Source organism: Vitis vinifera, chromosome 11, assembly GCF_030704535.1.
Source record: "Vitis vinifera cultivar Pinot Noir 40024 chromosome 11, ASM3070453v1".
Lineage (NCBI taxonomy): Eukaryota > Viridiplantae > Streptophyta > Magnoliopsida > Vitales > Vitaceae > Vitis > Vitis vinifera.
This window is the reverse complement of record NC_081815.1, coordinates 7,611,375-7,627,836: the sequence shown is the minus strand read 5'-3', so window position 1 is coordinate 7,627,836 and position 16,462 is coordinate 7,611,375. Positions and strand designations below refer to the sequence as shown.

The following is a 16,462-nucleotide window of genomic DNA, read 5'->3' as shown; positions in this document are numbered from 1 at the left end:
GAACAAAAACATAAAGTAGATAGGCAAGCAGATAAAGTGCTTAAAAACAGAGTGAGTCTCCCCCTTTTGGAAATATATTGTCTTTTCCAAATTGCCAATCTTTTACAAAACCTCTCTTTCACTTCATCCCAAGCCACCAAAGATTATAAGGGACAACTAGAGCAAGACCTAAGTACGTGGTCAAAAGATCTCCCACCTTACACCATAATTCAAAAGTCAAATCTTCTAAGTTCTCCAACCTCTCAACTAAAATGAGCTCGCTCCTGATTAGGTTTATTTTCAAACCTAAAATGGCCTCAAGCCACAAAAGTAATCAACTTAAATAGGTCATTTCTTGAGTGGCCTCATAAAAAAAATCAAAGTATCATCGACAAACAATAGATGAGAAACCTCCACTCTCTATCTACCCCTTACCTTGAAACCTGATAGATAACCACCCTCCCTAGCCCTCCTAAGAAGGCAACTAAGCGCCTCTATGGCCAGCACAAGCAAATACAGAGAGAGTGGATCTCCTTACCTCAGGCTCCTAGAGCTTTGAAAAAAATAAAAAAAAGTTTCATTCATAAGAACCAAAAAAACTTACTATTGATATGATCCAATCCAACTTGTCCACTTCTACCCAAACCCTATCTTGTCTAAAACTGAAGGAAGAAATCTCAATTAACATTATTGTAAGTCTTCTCAATACCAAGCGTATAAAGCACCCCACAATTGTTGCTTTTCAACATAAAGTCAATTGCCTCATTGGCTATAAGCACGACATTTAGAATTGGCCTTCCCTTCACAAAGACATTCTAGAACTTGGAAACCACTTTATTCACCATTTTGTTAAGCCTATTAGCCAATACTTCAGCTAATAACTTATAAAGCCTACCCACCAAACTTGTAAGCTTAAAATCTTCAAGATCTTCTGCCCTCCCAACCCCCCCATGAAAGTCACTAAAAACCCCATCACCTCTTCCTTAACAAAGTCCTAACTAAAGTGCCAAAAAGCCTTTGAGAAACTATCTGACCCTAAAGCTTTGCCCCATTTAGATCTGATAGAGCATTGAACACCAATTCCTCTAAAAACAATTCCTCTAACTTTGCTGAATCTGAACATTTAAAGTGTCAAAACACATATCCCTAATGCTGGGTTCCCCACTCCCCTAGCTCTGACAAGAAGGTTCTGAAAAGCCTAGACAATCCCCTCCTTAATTTCAATTTCCTCCGTTAAACAAACCCCATTAATCCTTTACCTGTATATCTGTAGTAATGGGCATAATGCAGAGTTTTAGAATGATTTGCAGGGATAGTAGCAGATTATTATAAAGTGGAAGAGGTTCAGGTTGTTGGAAACTGAAGTCCACAATAAATTTTCACAATTGAAAGCTTGAGATAGTAGAATTCTCTCTCAGAATTTTGTAGCCAGAGAGAGAAAAAGGAAGATAGGTTAGTTTGGAAGGTTCCTAAGTGAGATTGTTTCATATGTTAAATCCTTTTGCAAGGCCTTTTATCTTAAAATGTTCTTCCTCCTTTTCAATGAGGAAGGTATGAAACCCTTTTGAAGTCTTTGCTTAGAAAGCAATTTGAGAGAAAATCCTTACTATCAATCAACTCATTAGAAAGAGAATTTTGTTCAATTAGAGTGTTGCATTCATAAAAAATATAATAGAAGTAAGCTAACCACCTTCGTGTTCATTGTGAAGTGGCCCCTTTCAGCATCTTCTACAATTTTTGAAGGTATAGGGCAATTGGTTTTGTTTCTTAAAGAAGTCTTCTTGAAATCATAGTTGTAGCTTTCAAAGGCCTCATGTAGAATGTATTTTTCAGGGATGGAATTATTTTGGGGATATATATTTTGCAGAATGGCAAGTGTGTTCTTCCTCTGTTCTCATTAGTGTTTTCGGGTGTTTCTTGTACGTCTCTTGCATACTTGGGTTGTACCCTCCTTTTTTAGCCACTCGATTATTATATTTTATGTTCTTATGTATATTTAAAAAATAAATAAATGAAAAAGCTTTGTGCATGGCTCTTCAAAACAATGTCTCTCAATGCTACATCAGACCATTGACACACAGCTCTTTGATAATGACCACAAGGATACTAGGCATTAATTTGCATAGATAACATGTGATGGTTCATTTTCACAGGATATGAGAGCAATCAAATTCTCACCTCTAGAAGTTCCCTGGTTCAAAGCATTTCCTAATTGAAGGATTGTCTGCATGATTCTTTTCAATTTCACAGAGTTTTTTATCTGATAAAAATATCAGAACAAGACTAATGAGACATCAACTTTTACAAAATAGTTGAGCCAGTGCCAAAAGAAGAACAAGAACAGGAGAATAACTTGCCTCTTCTGCTGCAGAATTTACAACATTTAGGCTTGTTCTAAGATAAGAAACCTGAGAAGCAAACAATAATAAGGTCAGTTCAGTTACTACTAAACAACCAAAAATATTGGGGAAAAAGCCAATGAATATTCCACTAACCAGGGAAGGAAACTGTATTTTAAATGAGAAAACTCTGAGCTTAGTTTCTACTCGTGGTACTTGCATCAACTCTAACAAGAACTGTCATCAAATATTACATGGCATATTAATAAAAGGATTAATCCCAAAGACAAAAGACTTCTCCATTTTTATAACAACAATGAGAAGACTTTAGCATGGTATTGTTAGCTTCAAACAAAGCAGCTATAGCAGTTCCATTAGAACCAGAAACCAGGTGCCGATATGGTTGGTCATCAACAAAAAGAGTACAACAAATTGATCCACAAAATACTTTATTAGATCTGTCAATGCTGACTAAAATGTACTTAAAAAATGCCAAAATGCAGAATATTCATTCTGCCTAAGTCTTATTGGTACTGACTTAATTTCCTAATCATTTTTTTTCCTTCTACTAAGACAGAGGCTGATTAGAAGGCTATAGTCTTTCCCTACTTTCACTGAACAGTGAACATTGTATGCAATGATCTGACAAAATAATCAATTAAATATGTTACTCTAGTGAGAAAACTTAACAGATTATCACAAATGTCATCTAATCTATGCTCATATAACAAGTTATATTTACCATTAGGAGTTGATTTTCCATTTTAATGACTTAATACTTGTTAAAACGTAAACAGTGAAAGAAAAAGTTTCATCATGGTCACTATCACTATTATATTGTTACTATTGAGAATGGTCTACCATTTATTCAATGCCTCAAGAAGTCAGCAACATGTCACGATCTGCTCAAATGACCCTCCCCTGGGCTTATATAGGTGAGCAGGAAGCTTCTAGAACTTTGGAGTCATCTATACTAATGGAAGAGTGTGGAAGGTTCTAGAGAGAGCTAGAGATGTCCACACATCTCTACACCAAGGGTGGAAGACAAGTGAAGCCAATGGGACATTGTAGAGACTTCCATATATGTCTTGTAAATACTTGTACAAAGCTTTTGTATAGAGTCTTCTAGATATTCCTAGGATTGTAGGGAACCTTTGTGGGTTCCAGAGAGTTCCACCGGTACCTATAAATAAGTGAGGGCCTCATTTGGCCAAGGCACCACCCAAAACCACCTAAGAACCTAACCAACCAAGCAAGTGAGCTTCCAAGCACTTGTAAAGCTTTCTTTGAGCAATAAAGCTTCCATTCTTTAAGTGTTGCCTACGGTTCTCTTAGCTTCCAAATCGTGTGTCAAACTTAGTTCAGCTAGCTAAGTTTGAGGGGAAGGCTAACTTAGCAACTTTCAAGCGGGGTGAGTTGTCTAAGTGTTGCATGTGAGCTTAGGAAAGGCCTAAGTCCGTGACAAACAACTCTCCTTCAAATCTCAACACAGGTAGCAAAGCAATTATCTTTTTTATTATTTTTTCCCCTCTTTCTTATTTCATTCTGCTCATAATTGAGTAACAATCTCCTTGGACAATGGAATGTTGGAATTAAGGGATATGGAGATTGGGCCTTTCCTCTCTCTTGCTAGTTCAGGAATTATGAAGAAGGTTTTTGTTGTGTGCTTCATAGGGTGCATGTCCCCATTCTAGGTTGTTTGGGAGGTGTTAGGTGCCATAAGGATTTGTGGGAGGAGCCACGAAAAACTAGAAGGAACTTGAATGTGGTTTGCTTGCCCTTTGGAGAAGAAATTATGGTGTGGGTGTTTATCTTCTAAGATGAGTGGATTTCCAAGTTCATTAAAGAGCTCAATCTAGTGGACATTCATCAAAGCAAGAGGCAATTTGACTTCATGTCGAGGTCAAGATGGCCACTTTTTGTCTTGTACATTGATAGGTTGGAAGGAACATCTCTCTAACATTTACCAGAGCACCCTTCCAAGGTAGGTCTCTAATCATTACCTAATTATGGTGACAACAGAGGGATTAAGAGTGGTAAACATTCATTTAGGTCTACAAATTCTCACGTAAAAAGGGGTTTAAGGACTTGATCTCGAGTTGGTGGAAGAGTGCAGAGTCTTTAGATCATCAAGTTTTGTGCTAGCTAGTAAGTTGAAGTCACTCAAAGACAACCTAACAAGATTGAACAAAGAGGTGTTAAAAAATATAGCAGCCTGTAAAGCTCGTGCCTTGGAGTAAATCAAGTCTTAGGATTTGAAAGAGAGGTGGAAGCTTGTTAGCTTTGGTGGGTCAAGAATTCTACTATTCTAGGTTCCAATTGTTCAGTGGAGATTCAAGGAATTCTTAAGAGATAAAAACCTTTTGGTTCATTGTTTTAGATATAGAAAATAACACTAAATTTTTCTATAAGATGGCTAATGTTTATAAGAGGGATTATTTCATAAGAAAACATTGGCTTTCTAAGGAGTTTTTTTTTTTTTTTGATAGGTAAATAACAATTGTACTATTAATGATAGAAAATGCAGGAAAGCATACACGATGTATACAAAAGAAACTAAAAGACCAAAAAAAAAAAGGCCTAAAAACACAAAAACAACAATTGTGTTGCACCTAGAACCTAACCAATCCACAAAGTCCAACATGGACAAGGGACAATCCCCTATAAACACTCTAACCCATTCCAAAAAGATATACAAGAATGAATATTTAATTACTTGGTCCATTTTTTCACAATTTTCAAAAGCTCTCCTACTTCTCTCCCTCTAAATATTCTAAAACAAACACAACAGAGCAACCTTCCAAACCTTTTTTTTCTCTTATTTCATATCTTGTGCCACCTCAAAAGTGCACCTCTAACCAAAGAATGAATCAGCTACTACACACCAAAAAGAGCATAAATCAATTGCCACAAAAAGACTACTTTTGAGCAATGAAGGAGAATATGGTCAACCAGTTCTTTTCTTCTTTGCACATGTAACATTTGTTTAGGATCTTCCAACCCTTCCTTTTGAGCTAATCTTCGATGACACTCAAGAATTCCAGACTATGCCAAACAAAAGCGCCTCTATCTTCCCATATGATAAAGAGCAATAAAAGGACTTAACTGGGAAGATGTCATTCTTTGTGTTCAACCATACTACATTATCTTCAATGTTCATACTAGTGGATTGATTATACAATCTCCCGAAAAAGCTTCTACCTCCTCTAACTCCCAATCATGCAACTACCATTAAAACCTAAGGCCCTAGCTATCCCATCCCATACATCAGCTACCCATGCATTTTTTATAGAGGTTATAGAGTATAGGTTAAGGAGTTAGAGCTAATAAAGGGGACATCTAGCTTCTTCCAAAGGCTATTTACGATCTAGTCATTACCTTGGCCTTATGAAGGTGGGTTTTAAACAAGTAACAAGGTTGATATAGTGGCTTAGAGGATTCTTGCATCAAAGAGAAGGTTTTAATGGCCCAATCTAACTTAGGTAAGGAAGAAGCCTTTAAACAAGAAGGGTATACCATGACATTTTGAAAAAGGTGATGGCCACAATTCAAGGTGATAATTTTCATACCTTTGGAACATTTGATTGGAGTTCAAATATTATATGTTTTAATGTTAACTCAAAAAGGAAAGGGAGAATGGATAGTAAGGATTTGAGGCTAATTTTTTGGTGTATGTGAATCAAATCCCTGTTGTTTTCTTTTAAGAACTCTAGGTATTGAGAAAGGAGAGTTTGCTCTCTTCTTACCTATTTGTCTTAAAAGAGGCTTTGAGCTATTTTATTTCTTGAATGATGAAAGGGATTTCCTATTCTTTTTTTTTTTTATAATAGAGTTTCCATTTTGTGAGGTGAATAGGGAGCAGTCATTACATCTAAAGATGGGTTCCATTGTGCTTTGAAGTGATTTTCGGCTTTAAGATGAAATTGGTCAAATTGAGTTTATCCTTGCAAAGGTGGAGGATGACAAGTGCATGGTGGATTGTTAGGCTAAGAGAGTGTGGCTTCAAGATTGTTTGATGGAGAATAACAAGGGAAACCATTTGTAGACTTGTGAAAGCTTACAAGAGAGGGGGAAAAGGTCAGTTCCAATCTCTAAGCCTTAAGTTGGGATAGTAATGATGATTTAAGTTCTTCTTGGAACTTACTATAGTTAGTTTAGATGAAATTGAGTCTTTTGTTAAATTTTTATTTTTGGAAGTAGTTTACTTTTTGTCAAATTTGTATTTCTTTTAATCTTCTTCTTATATTAGGTAAGTTTTATTTATTTATTCTTTTAGTTTCTAAATCATATTTCTCACCTATATTTGTTCCTATTGTCGTAGAGAAAGATAAGGAATGAAAAAAGTTGTCCAATAAGGGAAGAGAGTAATAAGAGTATTTAAGGGCGCAATCGTCTTCTTGCTTTGTGTCATTTCTTTAGACATCCTAGGTATTATTGTGGAGAATCTATCTGTTGTTTTCTTTCCTTTTCTTTTGTCTTCTTTAATCTCTCATCTCATTGTGCAACAAAGAAAAACTTCTTTAGGAAGGACTTTTTTATTGCAAGTTGGAGTTAGTGGAGCCTTTTTTTTTTTTTTTGCAACTTTCAAACACAGTGGCAGTTTGTAGTGTGCTAAGGTTAAGTTGGTACAAAAGGCTTCCCACAACAACATTTTCACAATCAGGTCCTCCTACAAGTTTCTCAGTTTAGGTGAAATCTTATTATTTCTTGCCAAAGAGTCTGCGACTATAATGTACTTCCAAGTTGAACTTATTTTGTCTTGAGAAGTGGATTTAGAAGAAATTCTAACACTTAAACCTATAAGATATGATTGGTCTTGGGTTAACCAATGAATGCTACATATGCAAACAAAAAGAAACAACTAATCATATCTTGTTTCATTCCAAATTAGCTGCCAATTTGTAAATTTTCAAGAATTCTTCCTATTTAGGGTGTCTTAGGTCTTTTCCCCTATCAATGAATATGTTTTGCTTGGTTAGCATAGGAACTTTGTGGGGAGGAGTTGTAACATATTTTGGAGAATGGCTCCATTGTGCTTATTTAGGATAATTTAGAAAGAGATAACCAGAGAATCTTTGAAGATAAGAGCAATCAATCTTGGTTGTGAAAAATCAATTTCTTAAAAGCTTTGTTTAGGTGGTCCAAACCTTTCCTTTTAGACTTTCCCTTTCTCTTTCTTTGTCTTTTTTTTTTTTTCTCTTTTTTTACTTTTTTAATGGTCCATGGCTGAGTTAGATCATTAGTATATCCTAGTGTACTTATTGAACTTTGTATACTCTAAATGCTGTAAGTTGCACCTCCTTTCTATTAGGTGCCTCTTTGTTTGTATATATTATTAATTTGCCAATCAAAAAGATATTCAAGTAACAACAACAAGGGACTAGCAAAGAATTTGAGAATCAATGGGGGGAAATAAAGGAGAAAGATAAAGATCCCAACAAAAAATAAGAATGAAACTTCTTCTGAAAGAAAAAGTGTACAACAATATAAAAAGGGAAAAGCAAAATAAAAGTTCCCAAGATAGAAAGTCATCAGCTTCTCTTTCCTATAAAGAAAATGAGCAATAAGGCTTAAGGAGGGGGCTTGCGATCACCAATAAAATCAACAAAATAAGAGGCTCCTTTCTTTACTTGTCTTCCTAATTAGCCAAACTGGGCTTCCACAGAAAAGCTCAACCCAGTCTCCTACCAAGATCCACAGTATTTGGAATTGAGTATTTGTGTTTTGTACATTTCTTTTCATAAAAGTTTGTAATATCTTGCAAAAAGAATTGGTTGTAAGTTGGAGTTTTACAATAAGATTGTAGAGTACTCTTTTCCAATATAGTGACTTTGATGTCTTGGGAATCAAAAACTACATAACCCTTCTACTATGTCAATAAATGTCCCTTACTCACCCCCTTGACACCACCCCTTCCTCATTGCAACCCTTCTCCCTCCTCCTCCCTACATGCAGCACCATACCCATCGTGGGAGACAAAGACTGTAGTAATGGTAGACAAATCACACATTTTTGTGATCACACATAATTGTAAAAATAAACAATAGGGAGAGATTTGAACCCAAGACCTCCAATTAACTAGGCCTCTGATACCTTATTAAGCAGTCAATTTTCCTAAAATTGTAAGTTGTTAAGATTTGAACCCGTAATGTAAATCATATTCCAACATTTATAATAGTACAAAACTATATATTTCTAGTTGATATGGAAGCCACTTCATGTTGTTTCTATTTTACAGTGTATTTTTAACCATTTCTTGATTTGGTTATGTTTGTTATAATTGTAGGAATTGAATATAAGTGGCCCTGCATATTGTGAATCAACTTTATTTTTGCCACTTATATCTAAATGTGAGCATTTAAGAGTGGCCCAAGAATCTACCCAAGGGTTAGGCATCCTATTGAGAACTTGTGATACCACCATTCCTAGGCATGGAGTATCTTAAGGGAAGATTTTTTTGATAGGTAAAAGCACACGTAAATTTTATAAATGAAGAAAAAAGGGCGTCCAAAGGCCAACCCAAAACATACAGGAAGTATACAACAGGTGTCGAAAGGCAAAAACAAAAAAGAAAAGAGGATACAAAAATCTCACTCCCCCTCACCTAGAACCCAACCAATAAAAAAAGTCAATCTAAGGTAAAAGTCCTTCATCTATAGAGTTTTGAATAGATTTAACGGAAGATGAGAACACACGGTATTCAAAAATGGAATCATATGGCATCAATTTTGAATAGACTTAGGTACAAGTGTTCAAAATTGGAGTGTGTTTAATTTTATATTTGTTAGGCCCCAAATCATAGGGCATGACAAGGCCAATAACCTAATTTACCTTTTCAATCATTCTACACCCTAATCCAAATTGTATTGGATAACTAAATGATAATGAGTGTCGAAGCAAGTCTATAATGTAAACGAATTAGGAATTTTTATTTTTATTTATTTTTATTTTTTTTTGGTGGGGAGGGGGAGGGGTGGGAGGGATGTCTAGTGGATATATATTTGACAAATAGGCATATTGAACACATATATCCTCATTCACTTTTAAGTATCCATATAAAATAGTATAGCATTTGTCAACCTAATACATATTGTAGGCTCAATACCTAATAGTTTAGACTTTTGTATTAAATTAGTAATTTTATATATGGCATTACAGGCCCTCCATTTTGTCCTCATAGCACATGCATGATACCTCTTGCCTTATAACCCCTAATTTTGACCCTTTTGGGGGGCTCTTTCCTTTCTTGGCCTTTTTCCTTCTCTTTAAGAGGTTTCGGGCTAATTTTGGGAGACTTTGTTAAAATTGAGAGAGAAGAAGAAGAGATTAGGAACTTTGGAGGTTATATTAGCTTGAAGAAGAGTGGTTCGCATACTAAAAGCCAAGTTCTATATTTGGAGGAGCTTAAGGTTAAGCTCAAAGAAAGTCTTAGTTGTAAGTTGTAGCCAGGTAGTTAGCAACTTTAGGTAGCTGAAGGAGAAACTTCTATCTCTATCTCTTGTTTGGGTTGAGCCAGAGAAGTAATGAATTAGATTGAATTTAAAGAGTGTATCTACTGTCCTTTATAACGTAAATAGGATAGTCGTTCAATAAGTGAAATCCTTTACATTTCAATAGTGAGTCTGGCCACAATAAATTCTTTATCTTCCGAGTATAGCTTGCAGAGGCGCCGTCAGAGTTCAACTTGATGGAATTTGCTGGCTTCAACTATAGGACTATCTGATATGCAGTTTTTACTTTAATAGGAAGGAGATAAGCATTCCGATGTGGTGGTGCAAAGGGGTTGGAGCCATTCAAGATTTGAACAAACAAGCATCAACCAAGGTTAGAACATGATATATACATCAATATAGATATATAATCAAACATCTAACATGCATGTAAGCCATAGAAAATGGAGAAAAACAAGGAAAGATGCAAGATTTAAGAAAATCTACATCTAAACCCACCAAGTGGCCTTCCAATGACTCTAGACCACAAATCTATCATCAAAAGATACAATAAATAAGCTAAAATGGACTAAATAAAGATCTAAATCTCGGAATAACGAACAACTCACTAAGAAGTTCCTCCAATTATAAAACTTGGCTTCTAGTATGCAAGCCACTCCTCTTCAAGCCAATATAACTTCCAAAGTTCCAAACCTCCTATTCTTCTTCTTCCTCTCTCTCTCTCTCTCAATTTTTATAGTCTCCCCATGGAATTTAAGAAAAAAGTAAAAAAGAACCCTTGAAATGAGCCCCAAGGCTTATATTTATAAGCCAAGGGGGTTGGGGGTGGGGGTGGAGAGTTTAATATGTCATCATCTCCACCCAAACCCATAATCATCTTTAAAACTCTCTCTAATTAAACCCATTCTAAGGAGACCTAAAACCCATAGTTAAGGCCCATAAAAACCCTCCCAAAATCAGGCCAAAACCCCCCCAAAAAGGAAGGAAAAAAAAGTTGAGCAAAAAAGGAGCCTCAAAAAGGGTCAAAATAAGGGGTTATCAAGCAAGGGGTATCAAATGCACAATCAAAGCATGTACTAGGAGGGCAAAATGGAGGGTCTATAGGTATCAAAGGTCTAGTCAGCTGAAGCACGGAGATCTTGAGTTAGAGTCTCACTCAAGTCTCCTTGTTTGTTTATTCCATTAAGGAAAAAAAAAGGGGGGGGGGGGGGGGGGGGGGTGGTTCAGTCCAGTATATATTATGGGCACATTATCTAACAATTTAATCTTCTAGGTTAAATTGGTAGCCTCACAATATCAAAATTGAGCCCCATGGCAACTAACCATGACTTTACATATCTTAATATACATTGATATTTGTTAAACTACTTGTTTAACCCAAAGCCTAGTCATAACATAATAGAGCAACAATGTATATCAAGTTGATTTTGGGCAAGTATCAGGATTGAAAATCAATCTAGAAAAAAACACTATTTTCCGGTATTAATACAAGCCAAGAGTTACTATCTAGTTTGGCTTCAATTCTTGATTACAGAGTGCCACGATGGCCTTTGTCTTATTTGGGTCTTCTCTTAGGAGGGAACATAAAGATGATAGGTTTTTGGGATTCGGTAGTTAAGAGAATCTCGAGGAGGTTGGATGGGTGGAAAAAGGCCCTTTTGTCTTTGGGGCGGAGGATTACCTTAATTCAGTCAAGTATGTCTCACATCCCTAGCTACTCCTTCTCTCTCTTCAAGATCCCAGTATCAATAGCCTCAAAGATTGAAAAAATGCAAAGAGATTTTCTTTGGTCTAGGACGAGGGAAGGGAAGAAAAATCATCTTATTAGGTGGGATGTGATTTGTAGGCCAAAGGATTTGGGAGGTTTGGGATTTGGGAAGATTTCATTGAGACATCATGCTTTTTTAGAAAGTGGTTGTAGAGGTTCCCTAAGGAGAGGAGCGGTCTTTGGCATCAAGTTATTGCGAGTATCTATGGGACACATCCTATGCCAACATGGTGGTTAGATGGTCGCACAGATGTCTTTGGAAGGCCATTGCACAAATTTTTCAGGATTTCTCTCCATATATTAGTCTTATGGTGGGGAATGGGGAGAGAACCTGTTTTTGGGAAGATCTTTGATGGGGTGATCAACCTTTGTGCTCACTTTTCCCTGGTCTATATAGAGTTATTTTTGTGAAAAAACCTCACCGTCTCAGTTGTTCTTGGCAATTCCTTTCCTCTTTCTTGAAATCTTAACTTTAACTGAAATCCCACTGAAGTAGAAATTAGTCTCCTTCAAAGACTCATGTCCTCCCTTAGTTCAATGCATTTGTCTCCTTCTACAACAGATTCAAAAGCTTGGTCTTTGTCCTCCTTAGGCTTGTTTACTGTTAAATCTTTTTTCATCGTGGAGAAGAAGCGGGGGGTCTCGACATGGGTTCGATTAGGGTTGGAAAGCTTAGGGCTTTTCAAGGAGGGGCTAATCCATTGTATACGAGATGATAAAGAAGGGAGATGGGAAAAGGAGTGGAGAGAAAGAGGCAAGCGGTTCAATCTGGTTCGGGGTTTCAACAGAGCGGGTGGCTTTTTAAGGTTGGGGGTTGTGGATCTGGAACGGAAAAGCTTTAGCATCTTCTTACCAAGAGGTAGGAGGGACAAAAGAGGATGGACGGCTATGGTGGAGATGATTCGCCAAATGGAAGAGTTGGCTGGTAGAAGAATGGAGCTGTAGGAAGTAAGGGCCGGCGGAAAAACTTCTCCGGCGAAGTCATATGCAGAAGTAGTTATGAGCTCAAACCAGAAAAGCGCAACTGTGATCAAGATGAAGGTCTCGAGGGAGGAGATGGCCGGAAACTTACAGAAGTTGGAACACTGTCTCGTCGCGAGCTGGAAACCCAACAAGAAGGAAGAAGAAGATTTGGAGAGGCTGGGAAGTCTTTGGGCGAGTTCTTGGGGCCTAAAAGGTAAACTAGGGCTGGCCATGCTGGAACGAGGTAGGGCATTGCTGGAGTTTGAAGATATAAGAGAGACTTACCGTGTGGCCTCATCGGGGAGCAGGGTGATGGGAGGAGTCCACTTAGGGTTGGACCTGTGGAACCCAAAGACGGGTTGTTGGGTAGAGAAGGAAATGGTACAGGAAGCATGGGTTAAAGTTTACGGACTGCCAATTTCACTATGGAGCCCGGTGATTTTGAAGAAAATAGGGGATGAATGTGGGGGATTTGTTGAAATTGACGAACGGACAAGGTCGATGGGGGAGATTCAATGGGCTAGGATACTGGTTAAAATAAGAGGCGAATTTAGACCGAGCACGCTAGAAATTGAGGTAGAGGAGGAGGTTTACTCTTTGGCGCTGTGGTGGGAGCTTAGGCCGATGGTGAAACGGAGCTTCTCTGCGGCGGAAACCAGTAGGAGAACTGAGATCAGGGGTGACTCGTCCTCACGCGCGGAAAAGTGCGTGGGGAAGGAAGTGATAGGAGCGGGAATCGAGGGACTGCACCTGCCAGATGATGGGAGGTTGCTACAGAAAAGTGGGTCGGGTTTAGAACCCGGGAACCAGATCCATGGCCCAATGTTCCGGGACCGGGTCTATGCAGATGGAAAGATGGCTGGGTTGTCTTCATATGGCCCAACTATGGATCTTGAAGAGCAGGAGAAGGAGGGTGGGCTGGCTAAGATAGATGGGCCTTTGGGCCGAAAGTTAAAAGATAAAGAGGTGGCTAGTGGGCCAAAGGCAGGCCCATCGTCTAGTAATTGGGTTGCTGTTCTGGGCTGCCAGTCTTTAGTTGAGATGGAAGGCTGGGTAAGGGATGTCCCAAATGCTACTCAAGAGAATGCTGGTTTCTTGGGCCGTGTTATCTCCAGAAAAAGACCCATTCCAGAGGATCCATTGAAGTGCTGGGTGCCAGAGGAGATTAGAAGGGAACAGAGGGAGGATGATTTTTCCATGACTGACCGCGCCCTTGAAAATGAAGCTAAGAGGTATGTCCTGCAATCCCATCCTAAAGGAACTCGGGTTATGGGGACATTTCTTTCTTCCTCTTCTATTTATGATCGGGCTCCAGAGGGGGAGTCTTTCGATCGCCTAGGGGGATTAGAGGAGGAATTATGGGGGGACAAGTCAACTTGGTTAACAATCTATGAGGGGAATGGTGAGAATGAGAATGGATCCTGGAAGTTGGGAGAGGCCAACAAGAACCGAGACAAGGTTAGGTGCAAGGAGGGGAAAGCTGGTGCCTCAGGAGCTCAAGACACTGGAAATGAAAAAGAGGAACTATGGGAGGAGTGTAGCTTAGCAAAATTTAGCCAATTTCTGGGTTTCTCTACGGAGGGGCTAGAAAGGGAGATTTTGAATTTTCTGACTAAAATCAGAAAGAGGAAGGAAAAGATTCACAGTAAAGAACTCTTGGAGAAGTCCAAATCTGAAAGGGAACTAAAGAGGCTGGAGTGCTCTGTCAATTATGAAGGGGGGAATAAGCAGAAAGACCTCTCACAGGGCAAAGGGAATCAATTGATAGTTGCCCAATGAAGTTGAAGATTATAAGTTGGAATGTGAGGGGAGCTAATGACAGCTCTAAGAGGAAAATCATAAAGAACTATATAAGGAGTCAGAGGGTGGATCTTTTATGTATTCAAGAAACCAAGATTCAGGAGATGTCGGAGGGTATTGTGAGAAGCCTGGGCACGGGGAGATTTATAGATTGGAGAGCCCTAAATGCGGAGGGGGCTGCGGGTGGTATTTTGATATGCTGGGATAAGAGGGTTTTGGATATTTTGGACTGGGAGGAGGGTCAGTTTACTTTGTCTTGCAGATTCAAGACTATAGAAAATGGGGCTACTTGGGTTTTTACGGGAGTGTATGGTCCTTTTACTAAAGTGGGAAGGGAGGGTATGTGGGAGGAATTTGGGGTGATAAGAGGCCTCTGGGATGATCCCTGGTGTCTTGGTGGGGATTTCAATATCATTCTGTTTCAACAAGAAAGGAGCAGTCAAAGAAGAATCAGTTCAGCCATAAGGAGATTTGCTGAGACTGTGAATGATCTAGAGTTGGTGGACCTGCCTCTTCAGGGGGGAGAGTTCACTTGGAATGGGGGGCGTAACAATCAGGCGTGGGCGAGACTAGACAGATTTTTAGTTTCCTCTAGTTGGTTAGATCTGTTTAGTGGTGTCACTCAGATCAGGTTGTCTCGGCCAATTTCTGATCATTTCCCAATCGTGTTAGAGGGGGGTGGAATTAGAAGAGGCCCAACTCCATTTAGATTCGAAAATATGTGGCTGAAGGTTGAGGGGTTCCAAGACATGGTGAGAACATGGTGGCAGGAGATTGATGTCAGGGGCAGTGCTAGCTACAGATTGGCTTTTAAAATGAAGGAAATTAAAAAGAAGCTGAAGGTTTGGAACAAAGAGGTTTTTGGGAGGCTGGAAACCAACAAAGCTTTAGCCTTAGAACAAGTAGACTTTTGGGATCAGGTGGAAAGTGAGAGAAATTTGACTGTGGAGGAAGCTGAATTAAAAAAGGATGCTAAAGACTCCTTTAAGAAATGGGTCCTGTTGGAGGAAGCCCATTGGAGGCAGCACTCAAGGGAGATTTGGTTAAGGGAGGGGGATAGAAATACGGGGTTCTTCCACAGAATGGCAAGTGCTCACAGAAGAAACAATGCTATGGGCAGAATTAAGGTTAATGGGGAGTGGCTGGTAGAGGAGCAGGAGGTGAGAGAAGGAGTCGTGAATTCGTTCCAGTAGATGCTTTCTGAAGATATGGTCTGACAGGCGGATATTGGTAATATTCAGGTGGGTTGTATCAGCCAGCAGGAAGCAGAGAGTTTGGAAATTCCATTTGCAGAGATTGAGATTCATGCGGCGTTGATGGAGATGAATGGGGATAAAGCCCCTGGCCCGGACGGTTTTACTGTAGCCTTCTGGCAAAACGCTTGGGATTTTACCAAAGAGGAGATCATGGAGATGTTTAAAGAATTTCATGAGCATAATTCCTTTGTTAGGAGTCTCAACAATACCTTTTTGGTGTTGATACCTAAGAAAAGCGGGACGGAGGATCTGGGAGACTTTAGACCTATCAGTCTGTTGGGGGGTCTCTATAAACTTTTGGCTAAAGTCTTAGCTAATAGGCTAAAAAAAGTGATTGGTAAGGTGGTCTCTATTGCTCAGAATGCCTTTGTAATGGGAAGACAAATTCTGGATGCGTCCTTAATTGCTAATGAGGTGATAGATTCGTGGTAGAAGAGAAAAGAAAAGGGCCTTATTTGCAAATTGGACATAGAAAAAGCTTATGACAGCATCAAGTGGAATTTCTTAATGAAGGTTCTTCAAAAAATGGGCTTTGGGACCAAGTGGGTGGGATGGATGTGGAGCTGTGTGTCTTCTGCTAAATTCTCTATTCTGGTTAATGGAGTGCCAGCTGGTTTTTTCCCTAGCACTAGAGGGCTTCGTCAAGGGGATCCTCTATCCCCTTATCTATTTGTTATGGGAATGGAGATCCTGGACGTTCTTATCAGGAGAGCGGTGGAGGGGGGATATCTTACAGGGTGCAATATTCGGGGTGGTAGTAGATCCTCATTGAATATCTCCCACCTACTTTTTGCTGATGATACAATTGTGTTTTGTGAGGCGAACAAAGATCAAGTTTCTCATCTTAGTTGGATCCTCTTTTGGTTTGAAGCGGCTTCGGGTCTTCGTATAAATCTAGCCAAAAGC

General features: G+C 38.9%; 1 protein-coding gene across 8 annotated transcripts in view; it reads right to left on the bottom strand.

Moving 5' to 3' along the window:
• LOC100249846 (formin-like protein 13) overlaps positions 1-16,462 on the bottom strand; it is a 58,662-nt gene that overhangs the window by 28,319 nt on the left and 13,881 nt on the right. For 7 of the 8 annotated variants that reach the window (XR_009466868.1, XR_009466870.1, XM_059740550.1 and 4 more), the window contains exons 9-11: positions 2,475-2,555; positions 2,337-2,387; positions 2,158-2,239 (exon numbers count right to left, since the gene is read on the bottom strand). Coding sequence is in view for 5 of the 8 variants with exons in the window: in XM_059740550.1 (XP_059596533.1) it covers positions 2,158-2,239; positions 2,337-2,387; positions 2,475-2,555 (214 nt within the window). In the remaining 3 variants the exon portion in view is untranslated. The remainder of the gene's footprint in view (positions 1-2,157; positions 2,240-2,336; positions 2,388-2,474; positions 2,556-16,462) is intronic. The other variant, XR_009466869.1, reaches the window with a different exon arrangement.